This window comes from Pan paniscus, chromosome 4 (genome assembly GCF_029289425.2).
Source record: "Pan paniscus chromosome 4, NHGRI_mPanPan1-v2.0_pri, whole genome shotgun sequence".
NCBI classification, from domain to species: Eukaryota; Metazoa; Chordata; class Mammalia; order Primates; family Hominidae; genus Pan; species Pan paniscus.
The window spans coordinates 86,184,774-86,207,791 of record NC_073253.2 but is presented as its reverse complement, the minus strand read 5'-3'; the positions used below and the strand labels follow the sequence as shown (position 1 = coordinate 86,207,791).

Below are 23,018 nucleotides of genomic sequence, written 5' to 3'. Positions count from 1 at the left end.
GGCAAGAGTAGGGAAGACTTTGTCTTGCATCTTGGATACCAGCCCAGCAACAGCAGGATAGGGCACCAGTCAGAGTCGTGTGACCCCCTTTCCAGGCACTAGCTGTAGAATGGCATTCCTAGAAGTACGCTGGCTCAGAAGGGAAAAGAAGAACCCAGTCCTGGAAGCATTCATAACCTGCTAACCAAAGAGCCCCTTGGCCTTGAATAACCAGCAGTAAAACCAAGTTACTATGTTGAAGGCTTTGGGAGAGCCTCTGAAACTTCCTGGCTTCAAATGAGATGCAGACCATTAGAGCTGTGGTGGATATGGGGCAGGACTTCTTCTACTTGAGAAAAGTGGAGGAAAAAGTAAAGAGGAATTGATCTCGCACCTTAGGTACCAGCTCAGCCACAGGAAGGCAGAGAAAGCAGAGCATCAAGCAAGTTATTAGGGTCCCTGATTCCAGGACTTGGCTCTTGAATGGCATTTCTGGACCTGCCCTGGGCAAGACTTTAGCTCACTGCCCTGAAGAGTGAGTCTCAGGCCAGGTAGCATTCATCACAAGCTGACTAAATAGATCTTAGGCCTTAAAGGAACATCAGCGGTAGTCTGACAATACTCCTTGTGGGCCCGTGGTGGCCGTGGCCATGGAGGGAGGCTCGTTTGACTTTAGAAAGTGGAAGGAAAAGTGGGAAGGACTACATCAGGTAGAACATGGGGTTCTAACATATTTTAATCTAGTCCATGAATCCCAAACAGGACCTCTGGACCCAACCGATGCCTGGGGAACTCACCACTCTGAAGAGAAGGAAACGGTTCTGGCTAGCCTTGCCTTTCTTTTCCATCTGCTGACTGTGGAGACTCAGGGACTTCAACAAATGTAGGCAGTGGCCAGGAAGTGGTTACAGCAGGCTAGATAATTCTTCCAGGCTTGTACAAGACCAACAAGAAGTTACCTTTACAAGTCTTCAAAAACCACAACGTTGCTGGGCTTGGGGTGCCCCTGAAGTAGATAAAGCTGAGATCACGACACCCAAGTCATTTCAAATATCTAAATAGCCTTTCATGTAAAACAGGTAAAAACAAGCCCAGACTAAGAAGACTACAATAAATACCTGACTTTTCAAAGCCTGGACACAAATAAATATCAAGTATCAAGTCTATCCAGGAAAACATTAACTCACCTAATGAAGTAAATAAGCATCAGGAATCAATACTGGAGGGACAGAGATATGTGGCATTTTCAAATAAACAATTCAAAATAGTTGTGCTTAGGAAACTCAAAAAAATTCAAAATAACACAGAGAAGAAATTGAGAATTCTAAAAGTTAAATTTACCAAAAAGATTGCAATAAGTAAAAAGAATCAAGCAGAAATTCTAGAGCTGAAAACTGCAATTGGCCTACTCAAGAATGTGTCAAAGTCTTTTAATAGCAAAATTGATGAAGCAGAAGAAAGAATTAGTGAGCCTGAAGACAGGCTGTTTGAAAAAAAACAGAAGACACAAAAGAATAAAAAACAATGAAGCACATCTACAGGATCTAAAAAAATAACCTCAAAAGGGCAGATCTAATAGTTATTGGCCTTAAAGAAGATGCACAAAAATAGATAAGGGTAGAAAGTTCTCTTGAAGGGATAATAACTAGAACTTTCTGAACCTAGAGAAAGATATCAATATCCAAGTACAAGAATGTTATAACAGCAAGCAGGTTTAATCCAAATAATACTTCTTCAGGCATTTAATAATCAAACTCCCAAAGGTTAAGGATAAAGAAAGAATTCTAAAAGCAGTAAGAGAAAAGAAACAAATAAAATGCAATGGAGCTCCAATATGTGTGGTCACAGACTTTTCAGTGAAATCCTATAGGTTAGAATAGAGTGTCATAACATATTTAACGCTCTGAAGGAAAAACTTTTACTCTAGAATAGTATATCCTGTGAAAATATCTTTCAAACATGAAGGAGAAATAAAGACTTTTCCAGATAATAACCTGAGCGATTTCATCAACACCAGAAATGTCCTGGAAGAAATGCTAAAGAGAGTTCTTCAATCAGAAAGAAAAGGGCATTAATGAGCAAGAAGAAATAATCTGAAAGTACGAAACTCACTGGTTTTAGTAAGTACACAGAAAAACACAGAATATTATAACACTGTAATTGTGGTGTGTAATCTACTCTTCTCTTAAGTAGAAAGTCTAAATGATGAACCAACCAAAAATAATAACTACAACAGCTGTTTAATGCGTAAACAGTACAATAAGACATAAAGAGAAACAACAAAATTTAAAAATTAGGGGGACAAAATTAAGACAGAGAGTCTTTATTCATTTTTTTACTTGATTGTTTATGCAAATAGTATTTAAGTTGTTGTCAAATTAAAATAATGGGTTATAAGACAGTATTTGCCACCATCATGGTAAACTCAATCCAAAAACACATAACAGAAACACAAAAAATAAAAAGCAAGAAACTAGTCATATCACCAGACAAAATCACCTCTATAAAAAGGAAGACAAAAAGAATAGCAAGGAAGAGAAGACCACAAAACAGCCAGAAAACATATTGTTAAAATGGCAGGAGTAAGTCTTTACTTATCAATAATAACATTGAATGTAAATGTTATTATTTACATTCCAAACTCTCCAATAGTATGGCTGAATGAATGAAAAAACAAGACCCATTGATCTGTTGCCTACAAGTAACATACCTCACCTATAAAGACACGTAGACTGTAAATAAAAGGATAAAAAAAAAAGACATGCCATCCCAATGGAAACCAAAATAGAGCAGGAATGGCTATACTTATATCAAACAAAATAGATTTCAAGATTGCTAAATTAATCTGGAGCAGTCAGTGGGTCTGAGATGGCAGTCTTTTTGGACTTACGTTACACAGAAGAATCAGTGTTTTGTGGGGGCATCAGTTTGTCCTGGAAAACCAACATGGAAAAAAATCAATCTTTCCAAGGTGACAGGGGTGTGAGCCATTTCTATATTCAGATGCCTGAATAATAAACAGTTTTATTGTATGCCACTGAATTGTTGTGACTGTTGTTAGAAAGCAATGGAAATTCAATATGTATGTGTTGGAACTGGTCAGCTGTAGCCAGTAAGAGCATGGGAGGTAATATCTGTAATATCTAAATGTCTAACTGGGCAGCATGTATGGACTAGCCACTGTATACTACTTGGTTGGAGTTTATGAACTAGTCAGTTTGACAGGTCTTTTTTTCCTTCTTTTATTTTTTCCTGAAATCTCCAAGTAATTTAAAACAGTGAGAGTCTTCTGAGTTATAATTGTCTGCTTTGTTCAGGATGTCTGAAGGTAGCTTTGGATGACTTACCTAATCATCTTGTTGAAGCTTGTCTGTGTACATCTTCATCTGGCCAGTTTTTAATAAATCAGTACACTCATACTGGTCAGCCTACTAAGATTGCTAAATTAATCTGGAGCAGTCAGTGGGTCTGAGATGGCAGTCTTTTTGGACTTACGTTACACAGAAGAATCAGTGTTTTGTGGGGGCATCAGTTTGTCCTGGAAAATCAACATGGAAAAAAATCAATCTTTCCAAGGTGACAGGGGTGTGAGCCATTTCTATATATTTCCCCAAAATCTTGGTTCATTCATTCAATTAATATTTAATAAACACCTTCTATGTAGTAAAAATTGTACCTAGAACAGGAGACAGCAATGAATAAGACAGCTATAATATCAAGCTTATATTCTTGTGAAAGATATTTTGATTCTCTGAGAATTGCGACCCTCGTGTGAGCAGAAATGAGGTTGCAGATGTTGTTACAACCACATTAGTGTTCTTCAAGATTAGAGGTGGCCCCCTTGAAGGTCCTCATGATAGGGAACCCACCCGTGCCCTTCATCTCTACATGCAGTTCTTACCTCTGCATCCAAGATGCCCCAAAGGTGGATGTACAAAGTAGGACTAACCACTGAAGAAATCTGCCTTGTCTTTGAGCTAAGCCACTCAAAATCTGTGTATTTATGCTTGTGTCATCTGTCCCCCATGACTCACAATGAACTTAGATCCTCACTTGAGAGATTGTAGAATGCTGTCACTCCAGTTTTCTCTTGCCAATTCCCTTTGTCTAATGAGGGCTGGATGATGTTGCATATTTCATGTTGTATATTTGTTAGTCATTAACAATTTGACAGTCGGTTTTCAGATTGACTGAGCTATGTCACTTAAGGTTAAAATGATGACGTGAAAATCATTTGAAGAGTGTCTAAGCAATCATGCCCATCTCAGGTTTGTGACAGGGTTCTAATAAATGCATGCATTTAAGGTATAAACTGTCTTGAATTCAGTGAGGACGTTTAAGTGATACATGGATTAGTAGACATGGAGATAAATACACAGGTAAAAATATAAATTCTTAATAAGGTTATTTTATAGTGTTATCCAAATTTCTGCTTGTCATTATCTCTCTATTCATAATATTTTAAAATTTTATCTAGGTGTCATTTTTAAGTAATTGTTGGATGTTTTCTGGAGTCATTTTGTGAAAAACCTACTCATCTGAACCTAAGGACAAATGACACATTAGTTGAACACAGCTATTACCTGAATCTCAATGAAGCATCACTAAAGTGATAAAGAAAAGTAGATACACTAACTGGAAAGTAGATACATAGTTATAACTTCTTCCTATAACAATCATACTTTGCCAGAATAATTTTTTCTACAGTTACAAGCAACAAGAAAAGCAAAAAGCAAAAGGCAAATTTGTTTACCTTTTTTCAAAATATTTTATTTTAAATCTATTAAAATATAAAATTCACAGCGCTATGCTACATGTATGTATATATATATATTTTTTGAGACAGAGTCTCGCTCTATCACCCAGGCTGGAGTGCAGTGGCATGATCTTGGCCCACTGCAACCTCCGCCTCCTGGGTGTAAGCTGTTCTCCTGCCTCAACATTCTGAGTAGCTGGAACTACAGGCACCCACCACCATGCCTGGCTAATTCTTGTATTTTTAGTAGAGACAGGGTTTCACCATAGTGGCCAGGCTGGTCTCAAACTGCTGACCTTGTGATTCACCTGCCTTGGCCTCCCAAAGTGCTGGGATTACAGGTGTGAGCCACCATGTTCAGTCTAATAAATATATTTAAGAGTAACATTTTATATCCTCATTTCAGAGAGTAAAAAATTGCAGATTTTTTCCTTTCATTTAATTGATGAAAATTGTGTATATTTATCATGTACAACATGTTTGTAAGAATTTGTACATTGTGGAATGGCTAAATTGAGCTAATTAACATATGCATTACCTCACATATGTATCATTTATTTGTGATGAGAACACTTCAAATCTGCTCTCTTGGTAATTTACGAGTTCAATTCATTGTTATTAACTATAGTCGCCGTATTGTTAAATAGATCTCTTTAACTTATTTTTTCTATCTAACTGAAATTTTGTTTTATTTGATCAATATCTCACAAGCCCATCCCTGTCCCCCAACTTTGGTAACTACCATTCTATTCTATACTTCTATGAGTTCAACTTTTTAGATTCCACATATAAATAAGACCATGAAGCGGATGTGTTTTCTGGATTAAAAACAAACAAACAAAAACTTTTGCTTGTATTTATTTCTTGCTTTTGATAAAGTTATCAACCAAAATTAAATATATGTCCTAAAGAAAGATGCATGACTGAACATAAGGAACCAGGTTTTCTTGGGTTGCTTATAATACATCTAATAAAACATAGTTCACCCCCTTTTCTTTTGTTTAAGTGAGATGCTATGTGCCAAAAATATCTATAATTTTACCCTCTTAGGAAAAGTTCAGCTATACTTTATGCATTTTTCCTCATTTAACAAATGCCAAACAACATGGTGTTGAAGTCTTTCTCAGTAAGAAATTACAGCTGGCATAAGTATAGACTATATATGTCTTGGTATTTGAATTTTGTTCACTTTATATTATCTTCTTCCTATTTTTTAGGTTTCAATTCTATAAATGCCTGGTAATTCCACGTGTGAAATGCACAAAAAATATGTATCTTGTGTCTGTTCATATATCCTGTGATAACCTGAAGTCTTTATTCTCTCTTATTAAAAATGTTAGTATAAATATAATTGTAATTAGAAACCATTTTACTCACTAAATTATACTTCTATGCAAAAGATTGCCATATATGTACTTTTCCTAATTTCTATTGACCTAAGGAATTAAGTAATAATTGAGATATGATTTACATTTCTTGATGTGATTTTGGCAAAGGCTGTATTTTAAAGTCATAGTCTTTCCACAAAGCCAGGATTTGGTCTTGCTTCCTGGATCTGTCTGGTGTCTTTTCATTGTAAGCAGCAGAATACCAACATAACTAGCTGGAGGAGCTGAAAGAATAATGGTATTTTCTGGGCCTATTTAGTGTGCGTTGTTGGATGAATAGAGTCATTGTCAGATTGCCAATAAATATTTTGAAACAGGAATAACCAAGATAGAAATATTAAAAAGAATTGCTGCATATGATCATTGTGCAGTGCACGTCACCGTTAAACTCACCCCTCTTTAAATTCTATTTCCATTTCATTCATAATATTATATTTTGTCAATATTCCTTCTAACTTTTTTGCCATCTTAATTGACCTCATTTGTCCCCTTTACTCTGCTTTTGGTTCGTTTCTCCTTTCAATCTAATGTACTTGTAGAGTAATGTAATTTATGTCCCACCTATATAGTGATAACCATTCATAAATGTTTAGATCCTTGAGAGAAGAAAATATTTTCTGGTATCAAAACTGAATTATATTAATTGCTCAATAACATTTGTTAAATTGAACTAAAGGAATTTGAAATATAACTTGCAAACTTTTTTCTCTTCTTCAGACTCATACATTGAACTTTGTTGCATGCATATCTATAAATGCTTAACAGACATTTCACTCTCATTTATCCCAAAACATCTATCCCATTTTTCAATTCACACTCCAAACCCATTATGCTTGCATTTCCTCTCAGTTAAATTTAATGTCATCTACACAACCATCCTTCATCTCTTACTTACTTTATGCACCCGATCAAGTATCGATTCATGGAAATTCTAATTTCTGTATCTCAAATCCATCCCCCCTTTCCACTCACTTCTACATCTGTCATAAGCCGAACCCTGGCAGAATTCACATGCAATTATCTCTAAATGGTCTCCCAGCCTCTAGTTCTAAATCATCTCAAAATTCTGCAGTAGAAGATTTTCAGACCTTTAGCAAATACCTTACTGTTTTATGCCTACTTAAATTTTTTTAATGGCTCACTGAAATAATTAGAGTAAGTGGAAAATGGTTTTATACAGTTCTCCATGATCTGTTTAGCAAAACACTGTGTTGCCCTGGGGTCAAATTGCCTGGGTTCTTAATCCATCCTCTATGTCATTAGCTTTATGAAGTTATGTAAGTTATTTGACTATTCTGAGCCTTGATTTCCCCATCTGTAAAATTGATATGACAATAGAAGCATCCCACAGAGTTGTTTTCAGGATTAATGAATGATCCATGTAAAGTGCTTAGAAGAATATGAATCACAATAAATCACTGAATAAGTGTTAGCTCTTCTCATTTTCCCTTTTTGATTAGGTAAACTTTTTGGCCTTTTTTTTTACTCATCCTTAAAAGCTCAAGTATTTGAAGAATCACTTTGACAAAGACTAAAATAATTTGTATTTATCTGTTATAATGTATGTAACATTATATAAAAACAATCTCTTTAAGCATCTGTCTTCCCCATTGGAGAAGCAAGAAATATGTCCACCTAATCTCTATGTCTCTCACACCCAGAATAGTGCCTAGTAAATTGTAGCTTTCCATTTAATGCCTCCTGAACAGAACTAAAACGATTCTATATTTCTCAGCCCTCAACAGCTTGAAAATAAAAATAGACCGTTATAAGTGTCGCAAGCATTTTGAAGTTCTGTGCTCACTTACTCTTCAAAAGTTTTGGCCTCTTTCAAATCATTTTGAAATAGAGGATATTACCGTTTGCTCTGAAAATTGTTCATTATAGATACTTTATGGCATGTCTACTTTCCTCCATCCATCTGTACTATTATCTGGTGACATTTTCAGTCACCACAGTTACCCATACAGCAGCTATGGTGCTGAAACCAGTATTGCTGCAGATAAATTATGGAATCCACATTGATATTTTTTAATGTTTAATAGGGAGAGTACTAATCTTTTTCCCCCAAAAGTGGTAGTAGTTGATCTGCTTGCTTTTTCAAGGAAATAACACTGATAAGAGCTGACTGATATTTGTGCTTCCTTGACATACGGCTATAATTAGCTGTTCACTGATATCAACAGAGCTGATGTATGTATCAAAATACTTATGTACCATTTCTATTCAAGCCATTGCCAATGCTACTGGTGATACTTTGAACTCATGATGCCACAGAAATGCTAAGAAATTTTCTTTCACTGCTGTGTGTTTTTGTGTGTGTCTAATTGCAACTTGCCATTTAATCACATTATGAATTATTGGGGATGGAGCAGAAAGTAAAAGAGTGACACAAAGCAATGATGTGAAAATATTTATACCTTCTCCTAATATCTGGCCTTTGTTCTTTGAAAGAAACTGGAATATTTTACCATAAATCTTCATATTCTTTGGGCAAACACAGTATTTTTGGATCAACTCTCCTTTCACTCAGGTGCCTATTGTGTCTCAGGAAAATTAAGACTTTTTCTCAGAGGAGAGGCATTAATAAATAACAGATCATGGGTAAGCAAAGCTTGGATACAAAGCTCAATAATTAGCTACAAGTGGAATAATAGGAAATGAGTCATGTGCTTATTGTACAAATTCTAAGCACATATCATAGTCTTTAGCAGTCTGTGAAACACAAGAAAAGCAGAAAACAGTATCTATAATGAATCATCTTATAACATATTTGGGAAAAAAAGTATAAGGTATGTATTTCATAATTTAACATTGCTTATCATAAGTAATAAACTAGTGATGGAGGCAGTCAGTGGTACAGAGTTTGTGAAGGAGAACCTTTCTGAAGAGTATATAAAAGTGATAGAAAGTTGTGTGATATGTTGCATTCATAAATCCAGGAAAAAGAAAAACATGGTGAGGTTATCTTGGGCCTATTAATGAATGCTATTTTATTTTGAGCAGTGAAATACATTGTCAAAATAGAATCCCAATTATTATCAATCAGAAACACCCATATTTGGACTGAAGGGAGAAAAATTATCTGTATTTTCAAATAAATATGCATATTTCTGGTTAACAATCATATCACCCTAAATATTGGAAGAAAAAGGTCAGAATAAGTTAAAATGCCAAAATTGTTTTTGGTATAACAATTTTCACACATATTCACATATACTTTAACAGGAAGTGTTTTTAATTCATTCTAACCCTATGAGATTTTCATTTGCAAATAAATTTGAGTCCTTTCAGCCTTGACTTAAATTGTGGATATAATAGCTCTCTGCAACATAGAATAAAAGGCTTTTAAAAGGTTTAGAACATTTTGAGATAGAAAATAGTTCATGCAAAACATTGCGAAGAGATAAGTATAAAGAATGCGAAACCATATGGATTAATTTTCCTTTTAAATACAAATAGAATATGACACTATGAGAAAAGTCACTTGGAAGAAGAGAAGTGGATCACAGAGTATGAAAAAGTTTTTTGAAATATTGTTTATATATTACTTTTAATAACATAACTGAAATAAACTTACTTTAACATGTATTTTGTTTTAATGTATATTCACAATAAAATGATCATTTCTTTTTATGACATAAATCATGTTTCTTAAATAGTTTCAATTTATTCTGCACACTTTTTATTTATTTATTTTTAATTTTATTTTATTTATTTATCTTTTTTTGAGGCGGAGTCTCGCTCTGTCACCCAGGCTGGAGTGCAGTGACGTGATCTTGGCTCACTGCAAGCTCCGCCTCCCCAGTTCGCTCCATTCTCCTGTCTCAGCCTCCTGAGTAGCTGGGACTACAGACACCCGCCACCACGCCCGGCTAATTTTTTGTATTTTTAGTAGAGAAGGGGTTTCACCGTGTTAGCCAGGATGGTCTCGATCTTCTGACCTCGTGATCCGCCCGCCTCAGCCTCCCAAAGTGCTGGGATTACAGGCGTAAGCCAACTTGCCCGGCCCAAACTTTTAAATATTTTCTACAGTTGACATAATCCTTAGACCAGAAGCTTTGCTCGTGTTCTCTCTATGTAAATAGAGAAGACAAAGTGAAAATAAAATAGCTTGAACACATACAGGATTCAATATGCTAAGATGGTTCCTTGGTAATAAAGACATAGGCAAAGATCCTCCCACCTTGCTCTGCTGAATGATACTTTTGTTTTTAATACTTCCCCATCACTTCTTTAAAATATGTCTGATATGGTTTGGATCTGTGTCCTCATCCACATCGCAGTTGTTATTCTCAATGTTGGAAGTGGGGCCTGGTGGGAGGAGATTGGATTATGCGGGCAGTTTCTCAGGAATGCTTTAGCACCATCTTCCTTGGTACTGTGGTTGTGATAGTGAGTTCTCATGAGATCTGGTTGTTTAAAAGTGTATCTCACCTCTCTGTCTTGCTCCTGCTCCCATCATGTGAGATGCCTCATTCCTTCTTTGCCTGCCGCTATGACTGGAAGCTTCCTGAGGCTTCCCCAGAAGCAGAAGCTGCTATACTTCCTGTACAGTCTACAGAAGCATGAGCCAATTAAAGCTCTTTTCTTTATAAACTACCAGGTCTCAGGTATTTCTTTATAGCAATGCGAGAACAAGGGACTAATACAATGTCCCTTCCCACCAATATTAAATATACTCAAGTTTCTTTAATATTAGAGAAGAGGGATCCTCCACAAATCAGATGTACTACTCAGCTGTATGCAAACCACTGTACCTATCTTCCCTCTTCCCCATCCCCCACAAACAAATATCCTTAAAAGATGTACAAAACTCGAGGGGGCGGAGCCCGCTGCCGAGGGCAGGGCAGGGTGGGGCGGGGCGGGGATCAAGCAGGGGCAGGGCTGGCGCTGTGGCCGGAGATGCTGTCGGGCCGCGACGGCGCTTGGCAGCCAGGAGCTCTGCATTGAAGGCACTGGGGTAAAGTGAATGCCGAAGACAGAAGATTTGGATGATACACCACTGAATTTCTTTGTGTGGAGTACACGTTATGAACCCTTTCTGGAGCATGTCTACAAGCTCTGTACGCAAACGATCTGAAGTTGAAGAGAAGACATTAACAGGGGACGTGAAAACCAGTCCTCCACGAACTGCACCAAAGAAACAACTGCCTTCTATTCCCAAAAATGCTTTGCCCATAACTAAGCCTACATCTCCTGCCCCAGCAGCACAGTCAACAAATGGCACGCATGCGTCCTATGGACCCTTCTACCTGGAATACTCTCTTCTTGCAGAATTTACCTTGGTTGTGAAGCAGAAGCTACCAGGCGTCTATGTGCAGCCATCTTATCGCTCTGCATTAATGTGGTTTGGAGTAATATTCATACAGCATGGACTTTACCAAGATGGCGTATTTAAGTTTACGGTTTACATCCCTGATAACTATCCAGATGGTGACTGTCCACGCTTGGTGTTCGATATTCCTGTCTTTCACCCGCTAGTTGATCCCACCTCAGGTGAGCTGGACGTGAAGAGAGCATTTGCAAAATGGAGGAGGAACCATAATCATATTTGGCAGGTATTAATGTATGCAAGGAGAGTTTTCTACAAGATTGATACAGCAAGCCCCCTGAACCCAGAGGCTGCAGTACTGTATGAAAAAGATATTCAGCTTTTTAAAAGTAAAGTTGTTGACAGTGTTAAGCTGTGCACTGCTCGTTTGTTTGACCAACCTAAAATAGAAGACCTCTATGCAATTAGCTTTTCTCCATGGAATCCTTCTGTACATGATGAAGCTGGAGAAAAGATTCTGACTCAGAAAAAGAAGCCTGAAGAACAACACAATAAAAGTGTTCATGTTGCTGGCCTGTCATGGGTAAAGCCTGGCTCAGTATAGCCTTTCAGTAAAGAAGCGAAAACAGTGGCGACTTAAGAGATGGTGAATCTGGTGCACCATGCACTTTCCTGCTGGACTCTGGCCTAGTTCAAGCTGACCAATGGCAGAGGACTGCCTTAAGAGTAAAACTGTGTGAACAATGACTGACTGCCAGTGTTTTCCATGTATGCATAGGTTCTAACAGCAGGGTTTGGAAACCTGTCTCTAAGTAATGCATTACTTCGGTCAGAAGTGTCTTAGGGTGGTTATCTAGTTCAGTACTCCGAGTTATTGGGGACCTTGAGGCTTAAGTATTTTTCTGAATATAATGCTAAAGGTAAGTTGCATTCATTTAAACTAATAGAGCAGACAGAATTCAGCACTGCTTAATAGTTTATAAATCAGTGGTTTCAGTTGTATGTATGTTAGGAAATGGAGAGGTATAGAGAGAGCAGGTCCATAGCTCAGCACTTTTAAGTGGAAGATCATTTGAATCTCAGTCTTCAGCCTGCAATGATTTGTAGCCCGCACTGTCTTACTGATTTACAAACTGAAATCACTGAGAAATGTCTTTAGTTGAGTGAGAAGAAACCAGAACACTTGTTCCTAGTGTTGTGTTGTTTTTTTAAGCAAATTACTTACTGTATTTTTATGGCAGGAGGGAGAAAAAGTGTTACAACGGTTTCTAATGAAGTCCGGTATTTAAATGATAAATGACTAATGTGTTTCGTAGAGACAAAATAAACCAATAAATGATTGTTCTTTGCCATTTATGCAGGAAACTACCCTTTTCTCAATATAACCAAACAAAGGCTAATTTATAAATGCTTTATTGAAAAATACACTTATCTTCATATAAAATTACAGTAGCAGTATCTTGAGAGGTTTTGTAAGTATTTTTGCAGAACACTATTCTAATTGAACAGTGTAAGTTCCATATTTCTCTCAGAGCAATATGAAGTTACCTAGTAACTTTGTTTATACTGATTCAATTTACAATTGAATTTTCTCCCTAATAAGATTATTAATTTGACTTGAAAACTGCTGGAACAATAGTGATTAATAAAGATATGTATAGATAATTCAAAAAAAAAAAACTCATCACCTACACTTTCTTCTTATTCCACCGCAGTCTCACTTCTGCCCCACAATCTTCTCCTAAATTTAAGTTTACACAGATTTTCAATGACAAGTCACTTACCAGATACTCTAATTCTGAAGATACTTTCATCAGCATCCCCTATGTAATGATATTCCTTAGGTTTTGGTTCTAAACTCTCTTCTGTACTCTGCTGTATTCTCCACCATAATCTCATCCACTTTCACATCTTCAAAAATCATCTGTGTAATATGACTTATAAATCAGTGCTTTCTGAGTAGAATTTGTTCTTGAGATTTTCCCATATCCAACTCATAATTAACATATACATTTTAGCTATCATCAGGGGCATCTTGAAATAAAACTTACTAAAACTAAATTTTGATTTCCCCATCCAGACAAGTAAGCATTGGATGCATATATTATTTATAACATTTTGTAACCCAATACCTAGCATTGAATCTGACACATAACTTTAACTTAAAAGCTATTTGTTATAAACCTTTATTTTCCTTCACAATCTAACATTTTATTTATCAAATATCTGTACTTGAAGCTATGTGGTAACCTAAAGCTTTACCTTCAGTTTTAACTTACTATAGCCAATTGTAGAAAGTATACTCTGAATGATTTTGAATAAAATTTGAAGACATTTGGTCAATATGTGTTTGTTAGTTGTTGCTTTAAAGAAGTCTACAGAATATAATCGAATCTATAGTCATAAACATTAATGGAAATATAGTGTAAAGCAAATATTTCATTGTTCATGTACATTACTTCATTGATTTTGCTTTCAAGAGAAATGTTTTAATTCAAAACATTTATATATATGAAATATATAATAACTATTTTATTCTGCCATTGTTCAATATAAATCCTGGATTGTAGACTAATTTTAAAATTTTATTATTAAGGTTTAAATTATATATAAAGCATGGTATCCCTCTGATACATACAGTTGGCTAAAATTTGTCATAGTAGACTTTTCTAATGGTACCAAAATATGGTAGCTAGCATAGGGGATCTCACCTTAGCATTTTGTCAAGTCATATAAAATGTATGGTGATACAATTATAACAAATAATAAGCCAAGTCTACTAATCCCATAGTCTTACAAAGATAAATGAATGCAACATTTTAAACTAAAATTATCATATCAGTAATATTTGAACCTGTGCTTCCTCTGGCTTTAAACAGCAGTTTTACTTAGCGTTTGTTTAATTGTGTTTAGACAAATTTTGAGAAAATGCTTGTATTTCTATGTTAACATACAAGTTGATAAAATATACATTATATCAAGTGGATTAAAACAGACTTTCTATGAAAATATTATGATACATTTTTCTATATTTTCATTATATTTGACAGTTATCATCAGCAAAATATTTTGACTGAATTTAAGGACAAGTTCCATTTAAAAGTTTTGAGATAATTGAGACAACTGTTTGATGTCTGATTTTCTATCTTTCCACAAAGCTAGTATTCATGATTACATATATATATGTTGATAATAGATTAGGTTTTCTTATATAACTTCTTATAGGATAGTTATACAATGTATGCCCTCTAAGCTTTTTTCAATGACTTGTATACAGCAGTTTCTTTTGAAGCCACTAGTAATAGCTTCCTTTTTTGCCTTGAATTCTGACAGTATTTAATATTAATAATTTTCAAGCAATTTAGTGGTTAACTAATTCAGAAAATTATTTTAAATATCTTTTTTTCAAAACAAATCTATTGTAAGCTTAGTTATATTTTAATTTGGACTATTTATTATGCTATACTTTTTGAATTAGATAACTAAAATGTTGGGCACCTGTTTGGTTGGACACTTTGCTTAAACGAAGGTGGAAGTGAATATGAAAGAATTAGAAAAGTGGGTCTAGATATAGCTATGAATTTTTTTATCCACAAATATTTGTAAATATGTTAGTAGGTAATTTGATTTGTTGTTACTATACATTTCTTGTTTTTGAAACAGGGTCTCTCTCTGTTACCCAGACTGAAGTGCAGTGGCATGAACACAGCTCACTGCAACCTCAACCTTTTGGGCTCAAGTGATTATGCTGCCTCAGCCTCCCAAATAGCTGAGACCACAGACATACATCACCACATCATCATACTCTGCTAACTTTTATTTATTTATTTTGTAGAGATGGTTCTCACTCTGTTGCCCAGGCTAGTTTTCAAACACCTGGGCTCAAGCAATTCTCCTGCCTTGGCCACCTTTCGAAGTGTTGGGATTGCAGGCTTGAGCTACCACACCCAGCCTTATACATTTCAAAGAGAAATTAACTCTACATTTTGTTCCAATACCTATTTAAGTAATCAATCTGCATTTTCAAAAGGAAGATCAAACACGCAAATAAACACAAAGAAAAGCAAACTATAACATAATTAATGAAAAAATATCTCCACCAAACATCTTTTCAGTATATCCACAAACATTATTCTCTCCCTCATAACACAAACACACAGAAATGCTAGATTACAACACAAATAATGATCAATTCAGGAGAAAAATAAATTATTGCCTTAGAGAAATAAATATAATTCAATTATAAAGAAAGTGCACTGTTTAGTAATTGATTTAAATTTGATCAGAAGTTGCTTAGCACATAGAAGTTATGTGAGAATGTTGAATAACTGTCCAAAAACTCCATAGCTCCATTCAAATTTCAAATTTTCCTTATTTTATTAACTTCGGTTTTTAAGAAAATGATTTTATATTTTAATATTTTACACCTACTTTTCTCTCTCTCTCTCTCTCCCTTTCTCTTAAAAGATACACACATGTATATGTGTATATGAAAGGAAGAAACATATATATATATATATATATATACACACACACACATACAGGATAAGGTAGATTTGCTATTATATAATTAGATTTGTTAAAGGGAGTAATCTATATATCCAATTGATAGATACATAAAACACTTATTAGATTCTGCAACCGACCAAGTTGATACTCTGTCATCACTACTGTTAAGAAAATCTATGTAAACATAGTAACACATATCTTAAAATAGGATCTTTACCAAAATCATTTCATAAAATTATAGAAGATATTGGCAGCTTCAAATAGATAACCTAGTTACCTAGATGCTGTTTTAAGTTTCCAAACCTGAAAGCTTGGGGATGTTAAGAAATGCAGAAGTCATCTTTGTAACTAGCTAGACATAAACACAAATACATCGTATGGGAAAGTATATTTGTGTCCTTGTTATATTTAATGGTATTTGAATATTATATTATTATCAATTTCTCACAAATGTTTTAAAATATTTTCTAAAGACATATTTTTGAACTCTTTTTCCTTGTATCCCAACTTCACAATCTCTACCTCAGTCTTAAGATATATATAAATATTTATTGTTAAAAAGTATAGGTTGAGGCCAGGTGTGGTGGCTTGCGCCTGTAATCCCAGCACTTTTGGGAGGCAGAGGCGGGTGGATCACTTGAGGTCAGGAGTTCAAGACCAACCTGGCCAACATGGCAAAACCCCATCTCTATTAAAAATACAAAAATTAGCGGGTGTGGTGGCATGCACCTGTAATCCTAGTTACTTGGGAGACTGAGGCAGGAGAACTGCTTGAACCTGGGAGGTGGAGGTTGCAATGAGCCGAAGTTGTGCTGCTGCACTCCAGCCTGGGTGACAAAGTGAGACTTCATCTCAAAAAAAAAAAAAAAAAGTATAGGTTGAATATATGCTCTCTTATTCTATATTTTCTATGTATATTTTAAAAACATGAGTTCCCTTCTACAAGTTCTCAAAATTAAGGTGTAATACAAAGGGATACAATTGTAACACAGAATTCTCTATAGACTTAGTATTTTTTAAATGTTGTCCTTACTCACTAAGGCAAATTCACCATTTCATTTACATGTATAACATTATCTCTAGATGACCCTTTAAAAGATGTGGTAAATTATATTTTCGTGGAAACTTTTAAAATTATACCCTAAAAAATAAACTCCCAAATTAAATGATCTCTTTAAATACCTATTGGTGATTCTGATAACTTTTATTTATTAGTCAGGATTTTATATTCTCTGACCTCATTTAACAGATCCTTGCTTTCCATCAAAATTGGGATCTTTTCCAGTCACTGACTTCAAAACTTTAACTTGCTTAGCATTTTTTCAATGATTAGTTTATCTTAATCAATAATGATCTACATCTCACTTCTTAAATAATTTGTATTATGCTTTTCAAATTTAAATTTTACTGTCTGTGTTTCCAGTATTAACTACCTGATAATCTTCTGAGTTAGAAACATGATATCTGGCTACTTTTTTCCTTAGAGAAATCTTCTGTTGAATGTCAAGAAAAAATATCTACAAAGTAAAATGCAGTACAGGCTGTTAATAAGTAATCTCTATTCCCATTTCCAGTGTTTTGCAATATCTTAAAAAATATGACCTAACTGATCACACACGTGCTTAAAATTTCTGACACACTTTGTGAATTATCAAAGATAAAAACACACATATTTTGTTTTCCTTCAGAATTTCTGACTTTCAATATAGTAAATATGTTTTAATATCTTTGAAAATTTATAAGAATAAAAGATATCATGGAGGGTAAAATGATGTACAGGTGGCCCTTAAACTCAATATCTATAATCTTATGGCTGCTTAAACTAACATGCTAAAATTTACAGAGAATATTATTTATTATGATGTAAGGTGGTTTTGCATATTCTGTAGTTAAAAAAATGGTGAAAATGAGAGATAAGTAAAACCTGTTGCCTTGTCTTCAAAATGTAGAAGTTATTTTCACACACTGAAAAGAGAGGAAACATATTCCAGGTATGTGAAACAGCACACATGAACCATACATTACATGTGAAAAAATGCAAAAAGAGAGACCTTATTTTAGCAGATACTCCACTCTGGGAAATAATAGAAGAAAAATTTGTCTAAGTGGAGTGGGACTGGGTTATAGATGAAAGGACTTGAGGTTCAGATGGAAAAGTTAAATGTGCTTTTGCAAGAAACGGAAAATTATTGAAATAAATTAATTCTGACTTTTTTAAAGGTTATCTAAATGGCAAAAAGCTGGAGTTTCCATGTATTGCAATATTCTAGGTAGTTGAGTTCTTGCTTTGGAAAAGCAGCTATAAATAGGTAGATAGAATAAATGTAAACACACTGCGATGCAAAAATGCATGTTCACATCTATGTGTCTGTTTGTGAGTGTGTGTGCACATGCTTTCATAGATGTGTCACTTGGTTTCTAATTGAATAAAAGAAGTAGAAAACGGATAGGAAAGAAGAGTAGTTTCCACATTTAACACCAGGTGACTGGAAGTATACTCAGGTCTAGGATAGAAATAAAGAAGTTTTTAATGATAGTTCCTATCTTGGAAGAGAGAATTGCAAGTCAGTATAGTTTTAGACTGATTCTGAACTGACTACAATGTATTTATGAAACACTCCTTCCGTAAACATGCTTAAAATTACTTTTTTCCAAACACAATTATTAACCCTTCTTTCCTGGATTATCTGTTTTCCGCTGAGCTTCTTCCATGCTCCACTAAACCATTTCTTGCATCACAGTGGAGAGTCGAAGAATTCCATCTCTTGGAATCACTTTCAAGCAGATGTCTAGCTTGGATTCAGCCAATGGGATTCAATAAAGAGAGATTTAAAAGTCAGAAGAAAACAAGAATTCCAGTACAGCTGCAGCAAGATGCACAGGCATTTGGCAGACATGACGTTGGCAGCAGCATCCAAGTGAGTTCCTGTGAATCACCCGCTTTGAGAATTCAAGCAACTAGTGCCATTGCAGGTGGCTTTCTCACATTCTTGAATTTTTAGATCTCTGAGGCTAGTTAACAATCTCTTTGACATATACAAACCCAACTTTACAAGGGAGAAAAAAGCATCCAATTCTCTGCATTGATTTTTTTCCTACTCAAAATAAATTCTTAGAATGCTTTAGGTTTTGACTTTGTTGTTATTTTTTTTTATTTTAGAAAAGCCTAAGTAACACATCATCTTTTTAAAATTTTTATTTTATTGTGCTAAACACACAGTACGAGCTCCACCCTCTTAACAAATTTTAGTGTACAATACATCATTGTCAACTACAGGTACAGTGTTATAAAGTAGATCACTAGAGCTGAATCATCTTGGTAACTGAAACTTTATGTTCATTGATTAACAACTCCCCATTTTTTTCTCCACCCAGCCTCTGGCGGCCACCATTTCACCCTTTGATTCTAAGATTTTGACTATTTTCAATGTTTTCTCCAAGTAAAATCATGGAGTATTTGTCCTTCTCTGACTGGATTATTTCACTTAGCATAATCTCCTCCAGCTTCATTTATGTTGTCACATATTGACAAATTTCCTTTTTTGTATGGCTAGCTATATTCCGTTGCATGTATATACCATATTGTCTTTATGTGCTAATCCATTTTTAATAGACATTTGGGTTGTTTCCACATCTTATCTCTTGTGAATAGTACCACAATGAATACAGAAGTGTTAATATCGCTTCAAGATTCTCATGCTATTTTTCAGATATATACCCACAAGTGGGATTGCTGGATCATATAATAGTTCTATTTTCAATTTTTTGAGCAACCTCCACAATGTTTTTTATAGTGGCTCATCATTTTGTATTCCCACCAACAGTGCATGAGAGTTCTAGTTTCTCCACATGCTGGCCAATACTTGTATTTCTCATTTTTGATAATAGCTATCCTAACAAATGTGAAGTGACATCTAATTGTGGTTTTGATGCATTTCCCTGATGACTAGTAATGTTAACATCTTCTTATATACTTCTTGGCCACTCATATGTCTTCTTTAGAGAAATATCTATTCAACTCTTTGGCCCATTTTTAAATTGTATTATTAGGGTTTTTGGTTTATCTTGTTTTGTTATGTCTTGTTTGTTTGTTTTTGCTATCAAGTTGTAGGAGTTCATTATGTATTTTGGAAACTAACCCTTTATAAGGTATATGGTTTGCAAATATTTCCTCCCAATCTGTAGTTTGCCTTTTCATTCTGTTTATCCTTTGCTGTGCAGAAGCTTTTCCGTTTGGCACAGTTACACTCATCTATTGATGTTTTAGTTGCCTGCACATTTGTGCCATATTTATGAATTCAAACTTAATGAAGAAGGTGAAAGATTTGTACATTGAAACCTACAAAACATGGATGAAAATGTTAGATAAGACACAACTAAATGGAAAGACATCCCATATTCATGGATTGGAAGTCTTAATATTGTTTAAATGTCCATATTATCAAAACAATATACAGATTCAATGTAATACCTAATAAAATTCCAATGGCATTTTCTATAGAAATAGGAAAAGCAACTCTAAAATGTATATGAAACCACAGATTGACACAAACAATAGAATAAATTTTGCAAAAGAAGAGCAAAGGTGGAGGCATCACAATATATTTGTGTTATATACATCACAGTATATTTCAAAATATGTTATAAAGCCACACTAATTAAAACAAAATTTTTACTATGTATCAGCCCTAATTGAGCTGAGACCAGGTACCAGACAACTAAGGACAACTGTGTGTCCAAGGCCTGCCAAGTTTCTTCAAATTAGCCAATCCACAAGGATCCCAGGAAACCTAGCTGTGCTTACCCTATTTGCTATACATAAACATTCCCTTATGGCTTCAGTTTGCTCTTATGCTTCATGGAGGGCACCTCTGTGTGGCCCTGCCAGGTAGCTTTTTTCTTTGAGGTTGTAAATAACAAAATATTCTGCCTTTTTTTTTTGAGACAGTGTCTGTCACTGAGGCTGGAGTGCAATGGTGCAATCTCAGCACACTGCAACCACTGCCTCCTGAGTTCAAGCGATTCTCTGCCTCAGCCTCCTGACTAGCTGAGATTACAGGCGCCCGCCACCATGTCTAGCTAATTTTTGTACTTTTAGTAGAGACAGGGTTTCACCGTGTTGGCCAGGCTGGTCCCGAGCTCCTGACCTCAGATGATCTACTGCCTCAGTCTCCCAAAGTTTTGGGATGACAGGCATGAGCCACCGTGCCCGTGCTCGGCCTCTGCCTTTCTTTTATCTAAAGTGTCATTGTGTTGTAACCTTCCATCGAAAGGATCTTCAAATCTTATGAATAAAAAAAGGAGGCAACTTGATACATACCAAATGGGGACAATGAGCAGCACATGCTAACAGAACAAAAGTTCTAGTCCCACGGATTAACATGATAGTGGAGATGAGGTGGAAATTTATGGTGACAAAATATGCAGTCTTTAAACAATACTGATTCAGAGGCAAAAGAGGACAAGATATAATTTGATTCTATATGGTATTGATTATTCAAAGGAAAAGGGAGTTTGGAATATGAAATGCAGTGGCTATCAAGTGTGTTAACAAAGAAATTCTACCCACACATAAGGATCAAGAGACATCAAGATCTGGTTACTGGAATGGCAATAACTGACTAGAAACTTTATCATGAATTCTCAAATTAATCTCAGACAACAGCAGTTTGTGGGATAACTGTTTTGACATACACCAATTAAAACTTTGCTATGAAAATGACATCCTGATATTCTGAAATTCTAGATGATATATTTTTTTCAAAGAACATTCTTATCCACAGAGATTACAATCTCTCACAAAGGAATTAATCATATTATTGCACACTTAAATTTGAACCTTGATTCTTCCCCTAATTCAGGGGATCCTTTTTACGCTTTTCAAGGTTTCAAATATTTTAGTCTATAAAGGCATTAGAGTAGTGTATAAGTCGCTCCTCTCTGGTCATATATACAAAGGTCTGCTACAGAAATTAGTTTGGTGTTTTTGTTTTTAATAGACTATTTACTTGATCATCATTTTACTTAAATCTGAGCAGTAAATTAGAAGCAAATATACTTGCTACTGCTGTACCATTAATGCCTATTTTTAAACATTTTTTTCTTTCTTCTCATTTTCCCATGGATGTTTTCCCTTAATTGTTTTACAAATATTACTATTAGTCTAATGCCTCATTCCACATCTCATTCTATAGCAACTGCTGCATGTTCTTTGCCTTCATAAAAACAATTTTTATGTAAAATTATAAATGAGCTATTGGTCTATCTTTGAGGTTTTCTCCCGCCTTTAGAACATGTTTTTTAGATTGTAAATTGATTGCAATCACCAAGTTTGAAAATAGGTGTTTCTTAAAGTAGACATTTCTGATATTTAATTTTACACAGGAGGTGACTTCCAAACAGAACTGTGTTGTTTATATGTATTTCATCTACTTTAGAAATGCAGCAACCTTTCCTCTAAAAAAGAAAAGAAAAGAAAAAAAAGACCCCAGATGAACAACAACAATAACAAAAATAGGGCAACAGGCAACTTCATTTTGAAGGAAAAATAATACATTCACTGATGCATCAGTGATTTTTTTTTTTGAGGCAGTGGGCTCTGAGAGCTTGCCAGAACAGGTTTCTGTAAGAATTTTACTTTTACAGAATGGAGTACATACTTAAAATCTACAGACCCAGCAACGTTAGCTAACTGCAGAGGTCTCTTTGCTTCCCAGTCCCGGCTCTGAGCATACTGAAGCCTCAAGAGCTGTAGAGTGATTTCTCGCTTTCCCCATTGCATAGTAAATACCAATTTATTTTTTTATTGGTCCAGTACTCTTGGAAGTTATGCTCCTTTCATCCATATTGTCCATATTTGACTTTGTTTGTATTATAGTCATAATAGTTATATTAAATCCCTTTTACTTTAACCCTAAGATTTGGACATTTGTCAGCGTTCTTCTACACACTCTTTTGATTACTGTCCACATCTTGCATTTTAGATGTAGCCTGAATTTTATTTCATTTTGTATAAAATAACCATTGAGAATGTCAATGATGTCAATGTCACACAAAGAGGGTTAACTGTATCAGCATTGGAGGAGCTAAACTTTTCAGTCCAATCAGTTAA

The 23,018-nt window shown here is 35.0% G+C and overlaps 2 protein-coding genes across 2 annotated transcripts in view; both read left to right on the top strand.

Annotated features, from left to right (window-relative positions):
- LOC117980325 (putative uncharacterized protein C5orf17) overlaps window positions 1-23,018 on the top strand; it is a 241,524-nt gene that overhangs the window by 206,036 nt on the left and 12,470 nt on the right. The gene's annotated exons all lie outside the window — the stretch shown is intronic.
- Window positions 10,989-12,738, top strand: LOC100990438 (AKT-interacting protein-like). The gene has a single exon (XM_034960243.3). The coding sequence runs from the start codon at window positions 11,157-11,159 to the stop codon at window positions 12,000-12,002; it is 846 nt and encodes a 281-aa protein (XP_034816134.1). The 5' UTR covers window positions 10,989-11,156; the 3' UTR covers window positions 12,003-12,738.

Bases quoted from the DNA above. Each gene is read 5' to 3' on its own strand.
- LOC100990438 (XM_034960243.3), top strand. From the start codon at position 11,157: ATGAACCCTTTCTGGAGCATGTCTACAAGCTCTGTACGCAAACGATCT.